The 18,459-nt window shown below is 44.5% G+C and overlaps 1 protein-coding gene across 1 annotated transcript; it reads left to right on the top strand.

Moving 5' to 3' along the window:
* Positions 1-1,491: 1,491 nt before the first annotated feature.
* TMEM100 (transmembrane protein 100) lies at positions 1,492-17,615 on the top strand. Its single transcript, XM_083490612.1, has 4 exons — positions 1,492-1,649; positions 1,742-1,847; positions 10,133-10,311; positions 16,144-17,615. Exon 4 carries the CDS (start codon positions 16,209-16,211, stop codon positions 16,611-16,613), a length of 405 nt encoding a protein of 134 aa, XP_083346738.1. The 5' UTR covers positions 1,492-1,649; positions 1,742-1,847; positions 10,133-10,311; positions 16,144-16,208; the 3' UTR covers positions 16,614-17,615.
* The last annotated feature ends 844 nt before the right edge of the window (positions 17,616-18,459 follow it).

The following is an 18,459-nucleotide window of genomic DNA, read 5'->3' as shown; positions in this document are numbered from 1 at the left end:
GTAGTGGCTCCCGCCCTGTGGAACGCCCTCCTGTCTGATGTCAATGAAATAAACAACTATCTGACTTTATGAAGACATGTGAAGGCAGCCCTGTTTAGGGAAGTTTTTGATTTTTATTCTGTTTTTAATATTCTGTTGGCAGCTGCCCAGAGTGGCTGGGAAAACCCAGCCAGATGGGCAGGGTATAAATAAGAAGTTAATATTTTTATTACGTTTTTTATATATGTTGGAAGCTGCTCAGAGTGCTTGGAGCAATCAAGTCAGATGGTGGAGAATAATAATATAGGTAAAGGGACCCCTGACCATTAGGTCCAGTCGTGGCCAACTCTGGGGTTGCGGCGCTCATCTCGCTCTATAGGCCGAGGGAGCCGGCATACAGCTTCCAGATCATGTGGAATGCATGACTAAGCCGCTTCTGGCGAACCAGAGCAGTGCACGAAAACACCGTTTCAAACTGCTAGGTTGGCAGGAGCTGGGACCGAGCAACAGGAGCTCACCCCGTCGCGGGGATTCGAACCGCCGACCTTCTGATTGGCAAGTTCTAGGCTCTGTGGTTTAATGCACAGCACCACCTGCATCCCCAATAATAATACAGTAGTACCTCGGGATGTGAACGGGGATCCGTTCCAGAGCCCCGTTCGCATCCCGAACGGAACGCAAGACGCAACAGCATGTGTGCTTGGGTCGCATTTCACCGCTTACGCACATGCGCTTGACGTCATTTTGACTGTGCATGCACAAGCAGCGAAACCCGGAAGCGCTCAACCTGAAGCGTATTTATCCCGAGGTATGACTGTATGACCCACTGGACGTGGGTGGCGCTGTGGGTTAAACCACAGAGCCTAGGACTTGCCGATCAGAAGGTCCACGGTTCGAATCCCCATGACAGGGTGAGCTCCCGTTGCTCGGTCCCTGCTCCTGCCAACCTAGCAGTTCGAAAGCACGTCAAAGTGCAAGTAGATAAATAGGTACCGCTCCAGCAGGAAGGTAAACGGCATTTCCGTGCACTGCTCTGGTTCGCCAGAAGCAGCTTAGTCATGCTGGCCACATGACCTGGAAGCTGTACGCCGCCGGCTCCCTCGGCCAATAAAGCAAAATGAGCGCCGCAACCCCAGTCGGTCAGGACTGGACCTAATGGTCAGGGGTCCCTTTACCTTTACCTTATGACTGTATAGGCTGTCCCTATTTCCATCAGAGCAATGTTGGAGGGTACCCTAATGTACGGGTTGCACACACGCAGCGGAGCTAAATGTTAAACACCCTCCTCTGGGGGAGTCGCCTTCATTTCTGCAGGGCCCCTAAAATGAACCATTCTGAACTTTCTGCCTCTTTCTCTCCTCCCTATCTCAGAGTCAGGCAACAAAACAAAGGATCTATTTTCCTTTTCTCCTGCAAAACGTCCTTCTGTGGCGCCTCCCCCTTTTGCGCAGCCCCCCAATCAGGCCAGTGCTACCCATGATGAGCGTCTGTTCCCTCCCACACAACTTTCCTTTAATCCTGTGAAATTGTCTCCGGTCCCTTGATCTTTTCCTCTCTCCCACTTCTTTTTTTTAAACTCCGGCTCAGCAGTTTGTTTACGGCCCCTTGCTTCCCCTTCTTCTCGCGCTGCCGGACAAGTGTCTGCCCAGTGGCATTCCGGGCGAGCGAAGGTAAGCTCCGCGCACGGCTGGCTGGATTTTGTCCCTTTTTTATTCTTATTTTTGTTCCAAATTTATTATTATTAATTTTTTTTTTGCTCCAGCTGTTGGTCGCGCTCGAGAGAGGGAGCCGAGCGCCAGAAGCGTCGGCGGAGATCTGTCAGGCATTTGCTGAATGGGAGAATATTCATCGCATCGGAGCTTTTGAAAGTGAGTCTATTTCTTTTCCTTCTCTCCCCGCTCCTCGTTTGCGTTTATATTTCGCCTTTTCTGCTTCTTAAAAGCGGGGGGAAGTATTAGAGTGGATGGGGAAACCCAGCCAAATGGGCGGGGAATAAATACATACATAAATAAAATTATTATTATTATTATTATTATTATTATTATTATTATTATTATTATTATTATTATTATTATTATTGGTACCCCCGCCAACTCCTAATTTCACTTTTCCTGGACTTTATATCAAAATGCCATGCTATGATACTATAAGAGAAAACGACGTTCTTTCTTTCTTATGAAACGATGTGCTTGGGATAAACTTCGATGGTGGTGGAGTGTTCAAATGAGAGATAAATTGGGCAGCGAGCACTTTTCTTAATGGCTTGGCGAAAAGAGACCACCCCCATCCCTTCAGGATCTCTTGGTTTCCTAGTCCTCTTACATTCTCCCCCTTTTGGGCTTCCAACAGTGCAATCGTCTGCCAGTCTACTCGGAAGTAAGTCCCATTGTGTGCAGCGGGGCTTACTCCCAGGTAAGTATGCATAGGATTGCAAACGTAGGGCGACTTACTGGAGAGTAAGCCGCCATCGAACACAATGGGATTTACTTCTGAGTAGACACACGTGGGACTGGAACTTATGGTTGCTACTGTAATAACTGAATTCGAACCTCGAAAGAGAATTTCCTAAAAGTTAATGCCCTGGGAGAGCGAAGACCGTGTTTTCAGAACTGGCTTCTCTAGGAGGGAGAGACTGACCAAATGTAAAAACCCTTTCCCTATGAATTCCCATTAGAATCTTATTATTGTCGCCTTGAGAAATATATTAAATATTTTGCATTTCTCTCTGTTACTGTCCTAACAGTTTAGCAGTTTTCATCCTGCAGCACACACAGGACCAGAGTGGTCTTATTTTATTTTATTTTTTGAGATTAGGGGGAATGGGGGGGCATGAACTTTTAATGCTTGTATTGTGGTGTACAAGGACACCTCCCAGCAAACCAAGTATGCAGGGCTACGCTCAACAAAAGGATCTGATCCGGTAGACATGTGGCTCAAATCACCTGACATCAAATGATCAAAAAGTGTGTGTGTGTGTTTTGGGGGGGGGGATTGTGGTTACCAAGAAAGGAGCAAGGGAGATGGCATAGAAACTCTCCTGTACGTTACAATTTTCTTAAAAAGCAGCAGGTCTCTATTTTATTTATTGGTGTGTGTTTTTAAGCGGGTAAGCGGAAAAGCAATTTAACCTCCCTCTCCCTTCCCCATACAAATACTACTGCTCTAATTATAGCATTAAGGCTGCAAGCCCATGCAGACTGTGTCAGGAGTAAGTTTCATGGGTAGGGCTTACTTCTGAGTAAGTTGCCTGAGATCGCATTAAAATTGCCGGCAACTGTTACACCCAGCAAGAGTCTTCTTCTTGTTGTTGTTGTTGTTTGCTGGATCTTTGTATTTTTAAAGAGGAGCAAGGACACAAGTGGCAATTCACATTCTTTCAAAGGTGCAGAGTGTTGTAGTTATTCACGGAGAGAGATTTACTCTGCATGTGCTCAGTGACTTTCTCAGTGCTTCAAACTTTCTCAGTGCTTCAAATACCCCCAGGGCTACATCCTAGCCTGAAAACAGTTTCTGGGGTGACCACAGATTTTCTTGATGATGATTTAATGTTCTGTAGCCCCAGGAATGTGTAGGGCACATAAATGCCCAGAGGAATTGCAGTCTAGTTCATACAGTTCTTGCGGAGTATAAGGAGGCATTTGAGAATGTATAGTGAAGATTGGTTAGAGGGAATTTTTCAGGTGATGGAGGGACAGGTTAGATGATATTAGGGCAAATCTGAAAGGAGACTGAGGATAGAACCCACTCCTCACCCTCTCCAGAATATCATAAGGTTAGATCCATTTTTGTGGTCACATTCATCCTGCTAGGATCTCTGTCCGTAAAACTCTGCAGTGATTTAGATATCTGCAAAACTTTCCTGACGGGAGATAACAGTGGGACAAGATGAATGCCTTATGGACCACCGCAGCCTTCTGAAAAGCCAGCTATTATCTGCCTCTGGCCTTGGATGAAGAAAATAAAGTGGTCATAAGAAGGACATTGAATAGATTAGAGAACCCACATGGAGTGTCCTGGCAGAAAGACATAGGAAAACAGTGCTTTTCAGCCTGAAATCTCTCAGAATACAAATTTCTTACTTCATTAGTGGGGATTTACTTCCAAGTACTGTAAATATGCTTAAGGTTGCAGCTGTTGGCTGCAATTGTATTCCCACTTACCTGGAAATAAGGCTTGTGGAACTAAACAGCGCTTACAATCTGAGTAGACATGCCTCAAAATGCAGTCGGTGACAATCTTGCATATGTCAAAGCAATATTTATCGTCCTAACTCCCTTTGCGCCTGTTCTATATTACCTCTCCTGAATCAGTCCCGATGCATAAATCAGTGCTCCATTTATTCCTAGTTGATTACCTCTTATAAAATGGGTGAAATTTGAAAGTGCTTACTCCTATGTACTCAATGCTGGTTCTGCTTGGGGTTTTTCATATGGGTCCCATCCAAACTGACTAGGTCTACACCGAGTCAGACCATTGGTTCATCTAGTAAAGTTCTGTATACACCAGGGCCCACCAGGGCTGGACTACACTTGGCAGAGCCAATGTTCAGAGACACTGGGATCTGTAGCCTCAGCGCATCTAGAGGACCGGTGATTTCCCATCTCTGTTCTGTGCTGCCTTGCAGTGGATCTTTGGGATTTCAGACAGGAGATTTTCTCAGCACCACCTAGAGATGACAGTAATGTCTACTGCATTCATAACATGAGATAAGCCTTCCTTTGACACCGGGTTTCCCAAACTTGGGACTCCAGCTGTTTTTGGACTACAGTTCCCATCATCCCTGACCACTGGTCCTTCTAGCTAGGGATGATGGGAGTTGTAGTCCAAGTCTGGAAAACCCTGATTTGACACAACATCACTTACATCTAGTAAACAAATCTGAACAAAAGCTTGATAAATGGGTTGTCTGGAAGCTCTGCTTTGTCTCCAGCCTCCTCAGACAATTTAAACCTTTTGTCTTTGGGGATTTTCTGTACAGTGGTACCTCAGGTTACAGACGCTTCAGCTTACAGACGCTTCAGGTTACAGACTCCGCTAACCCAGAAATAGTACCTCAGGTTAAGAACTTGCTTCAGGATGAGAAAAGAATTTGCGCAGGGGCATCCTGGCAGCAGTGGGAGGTCCCATTGGCTAAAGTGGTACCTCAGGTTAAGAACAGTTTCAGGTTAAGAACGGACCTCCAGAACGAATTAAGTTCTTAACCTGAGGTACCACTGTACTAGCTAGTGAACTGAGGCCGACAGGCTGTGTCTCACATTTTGCCTTGACGCTGGTCAGTTTCATCTCAGCCTTTATGCTAGCAGAATACAGTTTCTTCATCCCCATGCACTGAAACACCTATCAGCTTGGTTTTAAACAGGGCTGCCCTAGGTCCAGAATTTCACGGACATAGCCGGGATTCGTCCTTCGAAAATGGCGTCTGGGCGGAATTTTCGGAAATCGGCAAAAACGACAGGGGAATAATAATAATAATAATAATTTATTATTTATGCCCCGCCCATCTGGCTGGGCCTCCCCAGCCACTCTGGGCGGCTTCCATAGAAACCAAAAATGCAGTAAAATATCACACGTTAAAAACTTCCCTGAACAGGGCTGCCTTAAGATGTCTTCTGAATGTCAGGTAGTTGTTTATCGCTTTGACATCTGCTGGAAGGGCGTTCCACAGGGCGGGCGCCACTACCGAGAAGGCCCTCTGCCTGGTTCCCTGTAGCTTTGCTTCTCGCAATGAGGGAACCGCCAGAAGGCCCTCGGCGCTGGACCTCAGCGTCCGGGCAGAATGATGTGGGTGGAGACGCTCCTTCAGGTATGCTGGTGTATGGCAGCCCATATTGGAAATGGTGCTTTTGGGGGGCGATTTTCTGGGGGTGGGACCTTCAACAACTTCCCTCCTCAAAAGTAACAATTTTGCCAAACAAAAAGCTGAAAGACATTTTTGTGTTTGGATTTTCACAGGGAGAAATGGTGTCTGTTACATGCGAATGCCACATTGTCCTATATTGCCTTTGAATTGGTTTTCCCAAGACCTTAGGTACAGTTGCATGTTACGAAACAAAGAATCATAGAGTTGGAAGGGATGCCCAAGGGTGATTTAGACCAATCCCCTGCAGGAATCCCTGTCACCTCGCTTCTCGCAGGGAGGGAACCGCCAGAAGGCCCTCGGTGCTGTACCTCAGTGTCCAGGCTCAACGATGGGGGTGGAGGCGCTCCTTCAGGTATACTGGGCCGATCCATGACAGACGGATACTTTATACGGGATTCTTCACAACATGTTTGCCCTGGGTATAAGAGTGCTTAAATGTCTGGTGTGGGTGTGACCAACGCCTGCTCCCAAGTCATGTGGCTGGCAGTACATGACGGCTCCTATTGCTAGCAAGGGCATGTAAGTGGGTGCTGGGTGGCATCTTTACAGGCCTGCCACTCCTATGTTTCGGTGGCGCAAGACAGAATATGTGCACATGTGTGCGCCAGCCCAAAAGTGTACTGCCAATCTCTGCTTGGGAGTCAGATCCTCTCCGTCTAAAAAAAGTGATTGCTGAACTTTCCGTAGGTATTTGAATCATCCCTCGACTTGGCTTGCCTGTGAGGTAGAGGGAGAGTCTTGTCCTATAAACCCTGATCGCGATTGAAAATAGATTGTGTCTCATTGACATGCTCCACTCTTTTGCGTTGGTTGGGGCATCATAGCAGGGCTTTGTTTTGTTTGCAGGTTGGGTGAAGGATAATCCTATTCCTAAACACATTTACTTGGAACAAAACAGCACTCCGTGGAGCGGGGATGTCAATGGCAGTGTACCTAATCCTGAACTTGCATTTAGAACTTGTTGTTGTTGTTGTTTAGTTGTTTAGTCGTGTCCGACTCTTCGTGACCCCATGGACCAGAGCACGCCAGACACTCCTGTCTTCCACTGCCTCCCGCAGTTTGGTCAAACTCATGCTGGTAGCTTTGAGAACACTGTCCAACCATCTCGTCCTCTGTCGTTCCCTTCTCCTTGTGCCCTCCATCTTTCCCAACATCAGGGTATTTTCCAGGGAGTCTTCTCTTCTCATGAGCTGGCCAAAGTATTGGAGCCTCAGCTTCAGGATCTGTCCTTCCAGTGAACACTCAGGGCTGATTTCCTTAAGAATGGATAGGTTTGATCTTCTTGCAGTCCATGGGACTCTCAAGAGTCTCCTCCAGCGCCATGATTCAAAAGCATCAATAGGATCACGTAGTCCAGCATTTCCCATTCTGGCCAGCAGCAAGGCTCTGGGGTGCTATCTGGATTTTTAAAACTGAAAATCTAAGATAGATCTCTTGAATGTGCTCTGTCTTGGAGCTACATACAGTCCCTTCCCCTAAAGGTGTAACTTATCTTACCTAAATTTCATAGATTTGTCTGGGAAAGGAACTCAGGGCCTCTTAAGCAGCTGCTTCCTCCATTGAAATGAACAGGGTAGACCGGGAGGGTATAGACGATCCAGGTGTGTATCAGGGCTGCCAGGACGAATTGCTGGATCAGAGCGAGGAAACATGACTCAGCAAAATAAAAGAAACACGACCCAGCGGAATAAAGGAGGCCCATTTTGCACTACTATTTCAGTTATTTAAGCTCTGGTTGTTTAATTCAGCTGTGCAGTTTCAAGAACCGCGATGGGAAAGGAAGAACAGATTAATGTTTTCCTCCAATGACCACTGTTAAGGCTGCTCCTTTGGGACGTATCATGTGTGCTAGGAACATGGGGATTTGCTTTACAGTGGTACCTTGGTTCTCAAACTTAATCCGTTCCAGAAGTCCATTCCCAAACCAAAGCGTTCCAAAACCAAGGCACGTTTTCCCATAGAAAGTAATGCAAAATGGATTAATCCGTTCCAGACTTTTAAAAACAACCCCTAAAACAGCAATATAACATTAATTTTGCTATCTAGCGAGACTATTGATCTATAAAATGAAAGCAATAAACAATGTACTTCAGTCACACAATCGATCAATCAGTAGCTGAACTGGGTTCCACACAGTCACACAAAAAAGAGAGCCGCAAAAACACAAAATAAATAGCAAAAACAGACAGACCTCAGTGTAACACTCAAAATGGAAGCGTGACACTCAAAATGGAGGACATTCAGCTTCCAAAAAAAAGTTCGCAAACCGGAAGACTTACTTCCAGGTTTGCAGTGTTTGGGTTCCAAGTTGTTTGAGTACCAAGGCGTTTGAGAACCAAGGTACCATTGTATATCAGAACCACTAGTCCATCAGTCATGTGTACACTGACTGACTGGTAGTTGCTGTCCGGGGTTTCAGGCCGGAGTCACTCCCAGCCCCACCTCGAGTTGCCAGGCATCGGGACCTTCTGCCTGCCAAACAGAGGCTCTGCCACTGAGCTACTAACGGTCACGGCGCTGAATGTTGCTCTTCCTCTTGAATATCCCACACCTTTCCAGCTTGCGCCGGCTGCCGTGTTGAAATGGCCCTAACAATCCCTCGCAACCACACATGCGTACCAAAGGAATGTCGAGTAAGCTTAGTAACAAATCTTTTGCTGGTTCAGAAGGTTAACCCGGCTGCCTGGCGGTTTCACAGCTGTTGCTCCTGTTGACAATCGCTTTGGCTCTCTCTTGGCTGAGATGTGTCACGGAAAAGTGTCTGCCCTGAGTTCTGGCTCGTCGAAGCGCAGGTGGCTGAAGAAATCTCTTAAACATGTTGCATTTAAACAGGGTCTTCTCCTAAACTGCCACCCAATGGGGCATGGCTTAGGGCTGGGGTGTTTGTTAGGAATGAATGTTTTTTCATGATAGAGTGTGTGTGTGTGTGTGTGTGTGTGTGTGTGTGTGTGTGTGTGTGTTTGTATTCTAGAGACAACCTGTGGAGGACCCATGCAATCTAACTTTAGTGCTGTGCTTCTTCCAGCACTACCTCAGGGATTTCTCTGACCAAGGATGGGAAATACCGTATTTTTCGCTCTATAAGACGCACCTGACCATAAGAAGCACCTAGTTTTTGAAGGAGGAAAACAAGAAGAAGAAAAATTCTGAATCTCAGAAGCCAGAACAGCAAGAGGGATTGCTGCGCAGTGAAAGCAGCAATCCCTCTTGTTGTTCTGGCGTCTGGGATAGCTGCACAGCCTGCATTCGCTCCATAAGACGCACACACATTTCCCCTTACTTTTTAGGAGGGAAAAAGTGAGTCTTATAGAGCAAAAAAATACGGTATCTGTGGCCAAGGCATCCTTGAAACTATAATCAATTATTTCAACAGGCAACAATGTTTTCAAGCGTTGCTTATCCCATTCTACGATAATTGCATTTTGGCATTAAAACAAGCTCTTTGCAGCAGACCCTCCAACATTTCTCTGATGAAAATAAGGACGTCCTATTCCATACTAGTAATAATAATTTTATTACTTATACCCCGCCCATCTGACTGGGCGGCTTCCGACATATATAAAAACATAATAACACATTAAACAACATCCCTATACAGGGCTGCCTTCGGATGTCTTCTAAAGGTTGTATAATTACTAATCTCCGTGGCTTGTGGATGGCATAGCTCCATACTTGCCAACGTTTCTCTGATGAAAATAGGGATGTCCTAAGGAAAAGCGGAACATTTCAGGATCAAATCAGAAACTGGGACAGCTTCTGTAACTCTGGGACTGTCCCTGGAAAATAGGGACACTTGGTCTTCTGCAGCAACAGACTGCCACATTTATTTTCAGTAACTTAAAAAGAAAATAACCTTCTCAGTGTTATTTCTGCACCTTCCTGCTGCTGCCACTAAATGGGGTATGGATGCGGAAAGAAAAAAAATTTCATAATGGGTTTGTGTTCGCCTCTACATAATTCCATCCTTATTTCAGACAAAGTGATATATCCGTATATCACAATGTTTAGCTGGTGATACATTGCTATGTTGATAAGTAGATATCTCCCAGATGTATGTATGTATGTTGCCGCATACATAAACAGTCTTTTCTGATCCTTTGGCATCTCGGTACCTGTAATAACTAATAAAAAGGCTTCTGGTTTTTAAACAAAAGTTATTTTAAACATTTTTTTCCCATTTCATTATATATCATCTCCTAGAATTTTTTTATTGCTTTGCACATCCACCACATATGATAAAAGGTACCTTCACATAACTATATAGTTCTAACATCACATCTTCTTCCTTCCTAGGTCACCTCTATCTGGTCCTCTGGTTTTAAAAAGAAAAGGAAGCCACATAAAATCGGTTTATTTCTGGTGCTTGGGAGAAGAGGTGGTAGTGGGAAACCCAGTGAAGATTTCCAGAACATACCCTCAAGTTTATCTCTTTGCTCACAAAGCCAAGCCGTCATGGACTTCCTATGGATGAGGTAGGTGGATACAGGTGGTGGTGTGTTGGTTGCTTGCTGTTTCTTAATTATGGAAGCAAACAGGAGGATCTCTCTGTTGACAGCTGGGCAACCCTGGTCAAGTCTAGCACTCGCTAAGCTGGAGCTACCTAAAGTAATATGCCATCCCAGATAGGTGCTGTGTGCCCCCTTTTCTCCCTCTGCCTGGGTAATTTGTGGAAATAAAAGTTGTCAAAACAGCAGGAGAAGGGACAGGAAAGCAGGTGTGTGTGCTTTGGAGTCGAAAGACAGAGCTTTACCAAACACAAGCACACAGATTTTCCTGTCCCTTCTCATTTGCAAAGATGCTCAGGCTGCTTACTTAACTGGGAGTAAGTGCACTGAACTTACGTACAGGTGTAGGGTACAAGATGGGCAAGGTATTATTATTATTATTATTATTATTATTATTATTATTATTATTATTATTATTATTGGAATAGGACGTCCCTATTTTTGTTGGAGGGTATGATAAAGCACTGGGACGCGGGTGGCACTGTGGGTTAAACCACTGAGCCTAGGGCTTGCTGATCAGAAGGTCGGTGGTTCGAATCCCCGCGATGGGGTGAGCTCCTGTTGCTCGTTGCTGTAGTTTCCGGATCACCTTCAAAGGTAGCCCCACGTAGAGCGCATTGCAGTAGTTGAGCATCCCCTTTCAAGTGCATTTCCTACATTCTTTCCTATGCCAAGGAAGCCCCTCCCCCTTTTTTTGCATGGTCTCTCATCCCTCAGCACTGCTGTCGTAGAACCATAGAATTGTAGATCTGGAAGGGGCCAGCCCTCTTGCAATGCAGGAATATTTACCACAATATGGGGCTCAAACCCACAACCCTGAAATCAAGAATCTCCTGCTCTGCTGGCTGAACTGTCCCATGTTCAAGACCTGTAATGTTATAGCTGCATGATGGGGAATGCTGCTTTCATGGCACTGATATAAAGTGTGAGCTAGTTGATATAATGAGGCGGCTGCAGGCCTGACTCTCATATAGCCTCATTCTTGGCAATTCCTTTCCATCATGGATGGATAAGTGATAGAAGACCTTTGGGTTTTGGGTTTATTTTTGCTGGGAACCATCTTTCCCTACAAAGGGTGCCTGCTCAGTGTTCTTCTTTACAGAGCACAGTCCTCTGCTTGAAGGCATCCTCTATTTAAAGGGATGCTGTGTCCAGTTCATTTTAAAGACAAATGACCTTAAAAAGGAAGAATGGGGCTCTTGAATTTGCCCATCGAAAGTTAGCAGCTGGACAACAGACTTGGTGATCATGTTGCTTTAAGAGCAGCAATCCATTCTCCGAAAAGAGGTGTGTGTACTAGGCATAAAAGGGCAAAGGAACTACATGGCATATGAACCCAAATTGTCCAAAATAGAATTGGAACATCCTTCTGTGCTAACAAAAGTCTTAGTTAGATTCCCTCTGTTGCCTGCTAAATCTACATGGCACATAGCTTGTGGTGATCACCTGCAGCAATACACTTTGCAGCACACTCACTGTGATGAAGAAACTTGTCAGGGTGCAATAAGGTCTCTTTTACCATGACTTTAGTCGTCTTCAATTAACCCAATTGAAAATTTGTTCTGATTGTGGAATGGTTGAGAGGGTTAGATATCTGTTGTGAACCTCGAAACTAGCCAGGATTTTTCTTGAAAGAAGCATGCAAGAATTTCCAGAGCAATGCCACATTTTTTTTTTATTTTTTTTCAAGGTTTCAAAAAAACCCAACAATTTTTTTGCACACACGTTTACATTAAATCATAGTCCATATCAGTACCTGTATGGGGTTCCCTGAACCCCAAGACTTCCCCCCACGCCTCCCTTGGCTTCCAAAATTTATCTTCCTTTTTTTACTGCATCTAATTACATTTATCTAAATTATTACACTTCCATTTTATCCTTTGCCGTTTTAAATTACAAGTGCTATATCAGTCCTGCTAACATTTCTATAAAGTTATGCCAATCTTTGTTGAATTTATTATCCTCTTGGTGCCTGGTTTTCCTAGTCAGCCTTGCCATTTCTGCATAGTCCATCATCTTCATTATCCATTCTTCTTTTGATGGGGTTCTTTCTTTATTCCATCACTGAGCAAATAACATTCTTGTCGCTGTCATCGCATAGATAAACAGTACTTTTTTATCCTTTGGTAATTCTTTTCCTAGGGGACACGGGTGGCGCTGTGGGTTAAACCACAGAGCCTAGGGCTTGCCGATCAGGAGGTCGGCGGTTCGAATCCTCACGACGGGGTGAGCTCCCGTTGCTCTGTCCCAGCTCCTGCCAACCTAGAAGTTTGAAAGCACGTCAAAGTGCAAGTAGATAAATAGGTACTGCTCTGGCAGGAAGGTAAACGGCATTTCCATGCTTCTCTGGTTTGCCAGAAGCGGCTTAGTCATGCTGGCCACATGACCCGGAAGCTGTACGCTGGCTCCCTCGGCCAGTAAAGCGAGATGAGCGCCGCAACCCCAGAGTCGTCCACGACTGGACCTGGTGGTCAGGGGTCCCTTTAATTCTTCTCCTGTTATACCTAATAAGAAGGCCTCTGGTTTTTTAACAAAAGTTATTTTAAACATTTTTCCCCCAGTTCATTTTAAATCATTTCCCAAAAGGCCTTTGCTATTTTACAAGTCCACCACGTGCCACATTTTTAACAAGAAGAAAGAAAGAAACTCTCTCAAAAACTAATATTGGTCAGATCACCGCTCCTTCTCTAATCCCACGCAGCAACGCAGAAAGGCAAGATTTTTCATCAAGGCTGGTGTGTGTTTTCTAATGAAGTCCACTTTTAAGTGGAAACAAAATGGCCTTAAAAGTTTTTTTCTGAGAACAAGTTAAAATGGAAGGGCACAGAGTAGGAGCTGCAACAATCGCCACAGTCACTCTGTGACTCATCATCAAAGAATCTGAAATCAGAATTGATATTTGCAGAAAATGAGCTTGTGTGGGGGGTTTTTGTGTGTGTGTGTGCAAGGAATGCTTGATAAGCAGTTAAGCAAGCTTGAATGCTGCTGGGCCCTAGGAAATTGCAAATGAATCTTTGGTCTTGCTTATTTGGCAACTATTCCTGACCAGCGGGCGATATCTGATGATTTAGGCAGTGATGGCAGTTTATTATGCAACAGGCAAGAACAAAGGCTGATGAGAAATGTGAGTGTGCAAAAAAGGTTGTGAAGTATATATAGGCTTCATTTTAAAAATGCATCTATATTGGATGTGTTATTGTGTAAAAAAAAAACAACCTCCCTGTGTTTCATAGCTATGCTCTTCATATATAGAAGCCATAAGGGTTTCAGTTTCATTCATTTAAACGATAAAGTAGACTGCATTTTAAAATTGCCTCTGAGTGTTAAAACTGTTGATTGCTGAGATATATGTGTCTAAGAAATGTGAATGTATCTATCGCTCTAAGGACAAATTTAGGTAACTTCTGCTTATCAGCTTTGAAGCAAAAAGTAAGCCATTGGTTTCTATAGACCTGAGGTGGAGCAGGTATATATGTTCATAAATTAAGAGAAAGAGAAATTTTAAAAATCAGGATAACCGTCAAGGAAGTATGAACCTCCAGACTTGGGCTGTGAATGTATTTTACTCTGGCTCCAGTGGGACACCCACAGTGTTTGAAGCTGTGGACACAATCCGTATTTATCCTGTGGCTTCTTGAGAAATATTGCTGTTTGATCAAACTGTAGCACCCTGCTTGTGGTTAACGCTTAGCTGGAATGAAATATTCAACGCAGCAACAGAGAAATTAAAAAAATAATTTATTTGTCAGACAAATAAATAAGAGGCACAGTGGTATATGGTTACCAAGCTCTGGCCTGGCCTCCTGCCATTATGGCCAGCACTTATATTTCCTTAATCCAGCCCCCTTTGCTCCTCCTATGGCTGCCTCTGTCCCATCAGCCTGGTTGAAATTCCTATTGGCTGATTGGTATAACCAATCACAAAAATACACTCATATCCTACTGTCCTTATATGGAACACAAAGAGCTATATATTGTTACATCTATAAATGACAAATAAGTATTAATATATCTTACATGCGTCTCAACAAGGAATCTTAATTACCAGCTCACCTCTTGCCCCCCTTGCCCTATTGCCTTCTAAAACAAATGGTTAATAATTTTAAATTTTTATCTTGAACAGATGTCAGAGACCTCGGGTTCATATTCTCATGCATCATCAATGAAATATCTCCTTTTGGAGGTCTTTAAACAAAGGTCTGACAGCCATTTGTCATAAGTGCTCGATTGGCGTCTTCTTGTCTGACAGGGGGCTGGGCTGGCTGACTTAATTTCAGGATAAATCTAGCATTTCTTAAATCCTTTGCATAATTACATTTAAGCCAGCATATTTCATACATTATCATAGATAGCTTTTTAGAAGGATAAACTTCCTAAAAGTAACAAGGAAGGAACAGTTTACAGCCTCAAAATAAAATAGGAAAAAAAACCTTTTCCCCTGTTTACACTTCCCCCCCTTCTCCAGCCGGTTTGTTTTCCATGTGCTCTTGGCCTTTTGACCTTAGGCTCAAGTTTAAGGCACATGGTTTTATTTTACTGTTTACCAAACTCTTAATTATGTAGGGTCTGTGTAACCTTGGTCTTCAGCCTGTAATTCCAGCTTTTACAACTTTGAGAAACTTGTCTCCTGCTACTGCTATAAATCAGGGAGGCCCTTGTTCAGGAGAGCAGGAAGATAAACAACTGCCAAAGTACTTAGCCAGCTGGTTTCTGCATGGCATGAAACTTTTGAAAGTCTAAGCCCATTTACCTGATCAAGATATAAGCCAATATATGCCTTGATTAAAAATGCAGTCTATATTCAGATGCCACAAAACCAGACCTCAAATCAAACCAGCTTCGATTTGATACAAATAAGTAAGCTGTGGTTAAGCTGAGGTCTATAGCAATTGGGTGGAGACATCCAACCCAATGTTTTATGTTTTATCAACATAAAAGTGCAACTGGAAACACAACTTCTCTGCATTTCTGTTGAATTAAGGGTAGCAAAAATGAATTGAACCAATGTCCAGACTTTCAAAAACATTACTTGCAGAAACTTATCGTTCTAGATCAGGCATAGGCAAACTTGGCCCTCCAGATGTTTTGGGACTACAACTCCTATCGTATCTAGCTAACAGGACCAGTGGTCAGCGATGATAGGAGTGGTAGTCCTAAAACATCTGGAGGGCCAAGTTTGCCTATGCCTGTTCTAGATGAATTAAAACATAATATTTATAGTCACATGCTCATCCAAGCATGGGCTTACAAGTCTATTCATCTAGCTTCTAAACAACCGTGTTTTCCTTCCTTCCTAGAGCTTAGCACTCAGTCTTCTGTATCTCAGTTAGGCCATGCCTTGCAGCTCCTGTGAGAGATTTCCTCTTTTACTTTCTCCTGCAGCTTTGCTCTCTTTCTTTCAAGCTGAGAAGAAGCACTCCAACACACTATGCAACTTAGCAGTGTTCACAGTGGAGTCTAAAACACTTGCTTCACATAAAATGGAGTCTCTCCTTCACGAGATGATCTCATGTGACCAATGTTAGCCAATCCCATGAGGACTACTAGAGAACTCTCTAGAATTCAGTTGCCAACAAAATTTGAGCACATAGTAATGCATGCAAGCACTTACAATTTCAGCGAATTAAATGACCGTACTTCACCATTTCAAGTTGCTAATGTGTGCATAGCCTTTGTTGTTGGCGGTTGAGCCTACAGAGAGAAGAAATTCCAAAGTTTCACCCCGTTGTCTGGGTGAATCATTCTAAAAGCCACCCTCAAACACTCACCAATTCCAATGCTTTCCCCCCCTTTCCACAGCTGAAACATTTTCAACAGCACCCGGTCTATCTCCAGCCGCGCAAAATCCAGCCAGAAGTTGCAAGATGACCGACGAGCCCATCAAAGAGATCTTGGGAGGTTCCAAATGTCCTCAGTGTGCAACGCTGGAAAAGTGCAACAACAATGACTGCAGGGTGACAGCCGTGCCTCTGGTGAGCGAGTGCCGGCTGACAGCCGCCACGGGGGGAGCCGAACTCTCCTGCTACCGCTGCACGATCCCGTTTGGGGTGGTGATCCTCATCGCCGGGGTGGTGGTCACAGCTGTGGCGTACAGCTTCAATTCCCATGGATCCATCATCTCCGTGCTTGGGCTGGTCATACTGTCCTCCGGACTCCTTTTGCTGGCGTTGAGCGCGTTGTGCTGGAAAATCCGACAGAAGAGCAAGAAGACAAAGAGGCGAGAGAGCCAGACGACTCTAGTGGCAAATCAGAGGAGCCTGTTTGCTTAGAACAGAACAAAACTGCAAGCGAATAGGGATGGGGGGAGAGGTGGATCGCGGAACGGACGAGCCTATTTATTTGCAGTTGGGCTGCAGGATTTTATTAATGGCTGAATCGGATTTATTAAAAATAGGAGCTAAAACACGCTTAACAGCTCAGGAGTCCTTGGTATCTGTTTAATCGCAAGCCTGCTTCAAGATGCACTAGGTTTGGTGTTTTGCGTTGGGTTTTTGTCCTCCTCCTCTTCTCTTTCAGCTGACTTCTGTCTTTCAGTTACCCAACTTGCATCGCAACGGTCAAATGTTATTGTTTTCATTCTTTGAGGGGTGGGAGGGAGTTGCTCTCCATTTTGTAGTGCAATTGTGGCCAAGCACCCAAGTAAGAAGGCTCAGATGGAAAAACCTAGTCTGATCAAAGTTAGCAGCAGGAAGCTGGTAATGCATGTCTGAAAAACTGACAGAAGCCAGGTAACCCACAATGGCCGGTTCTCTGTTTTGTGGTAGAATTAACATGTTTCATGTGTCTGCATGTGAAGAGAAGCCTGGTTTGATTATCCTTTCCTGAGAAGGACTGTCTTAAAAACTTGGGACAAGGTGTACAGACAGTTTTATTTATTCATTATTAAATTTATAGCCTGCCCTTCCTCCAGAGGCTATTTAACCTGTCAGTGTTGATCTGCCATAAATTTGGAAGGGATCATGGCTGCATCTTATGTGGAGTTGACAGGGAAAGGGTCAAATGCCCCCCTCAACAGCTGCCTCTGTGCTTCAAATTCCACTAGAAAAAGTAGCTATCATTCCTTTGTTCCGGGAATTCCTGTGCATTCTGCAAATCCGGGGTAGGGAACCTCCGTGGACCTCCAGATGTTACAAGACTCCAAATCCCATCAGCCCCAGACAGCATGACCAATGTTCAGGGATGATGGGAGTTGTAGCCCCAAAGCAGCTGCAGGCAGTTAAGTCCCCCAGCTCTGGTGTTTCTTCTGGATTAAATAAAAAAGTTACACAGCATGCCATGTTAAATTCATGTTTGTTTGCTTTGACTGTGGAAAATCGTCCTCCTTGCCGTCGCTCAGGAAAGCAGCCTTGACAAGCTACTTTCCTCTTTCCAAGGTAAGGAGAACTCTCCCTGCTCCCTGCTCCAAAAAGACACTAGCTGCCACCCCAGGTAACAGCAACAGACCCACCAAGTGTCCCTAATTTTCCAGGGACAGTCACAGATCTAGAGAAGCTGTCCTGGTTTTTCATTTGATCCTGGAACATCCTGCTTTTCCTTAGGACAGACACCCTTATTTTCATCAGAGAAATGATGGAGGGTATGCAATAGGACGTCCCCAGGGTTTGTTTGCTTTTCCAGCCGGAACTCAATTCCAGCACCTCTCAGGTGGGCACCATTGCCGTTATGTAAGAGAACAAGGGAGGCGTTCATGGTGAGTTCCGGCACCTCTTTTTCTAGAAAAGTAGCACTGGACCGTCCCCATTTTCATCAGAGATATTTTGGAGGGGATGGAATAGGATGTCCCTATTCTCATCGGAGAAATGTTGCAGGGTATGTAGCAAATATTTGGACAATACAGTGGTACCTCGGGTTACATACGCTTCAGGTTACATACGCTTCAGGTTACAGACTCCACTAACCCAGAAATAGTACCTCAGGTTAAGAACTTGGCTTCAGGATGAGAACAGAAATCGTGTTCCGGCGGTGTGGCAGCAGCAGGAGGCACCATTAGCTAAAGTGGTGCTTCAGGTTAAGAACAGTTTCAGGTTAAGAACGGGCCTCCGGAACGAATTAAGTACGTAACCAGAGGTACCACTGTATTGGAGAAGAATATCAAGAAAAATCAAGAATGTGACC

Source organism: Podarcis liolepis (genome assembly GCF_965112155.1).
Source record: "Podarcis liolepis genome assembly, chromosome: 2".
In the NCBI taxonomy this organism is placed as follows: Eukaryota; Metazoa; Chordata; class Lepidosauria; order Squamata; family Lacertidae; genus Podarcis; species Podarcis liolepis.
The sequence above is the reverse complement of the archived record's forward strand: the minus strand, read 5'-3'. Positions and strand labels throughout refer to the sequence as shown.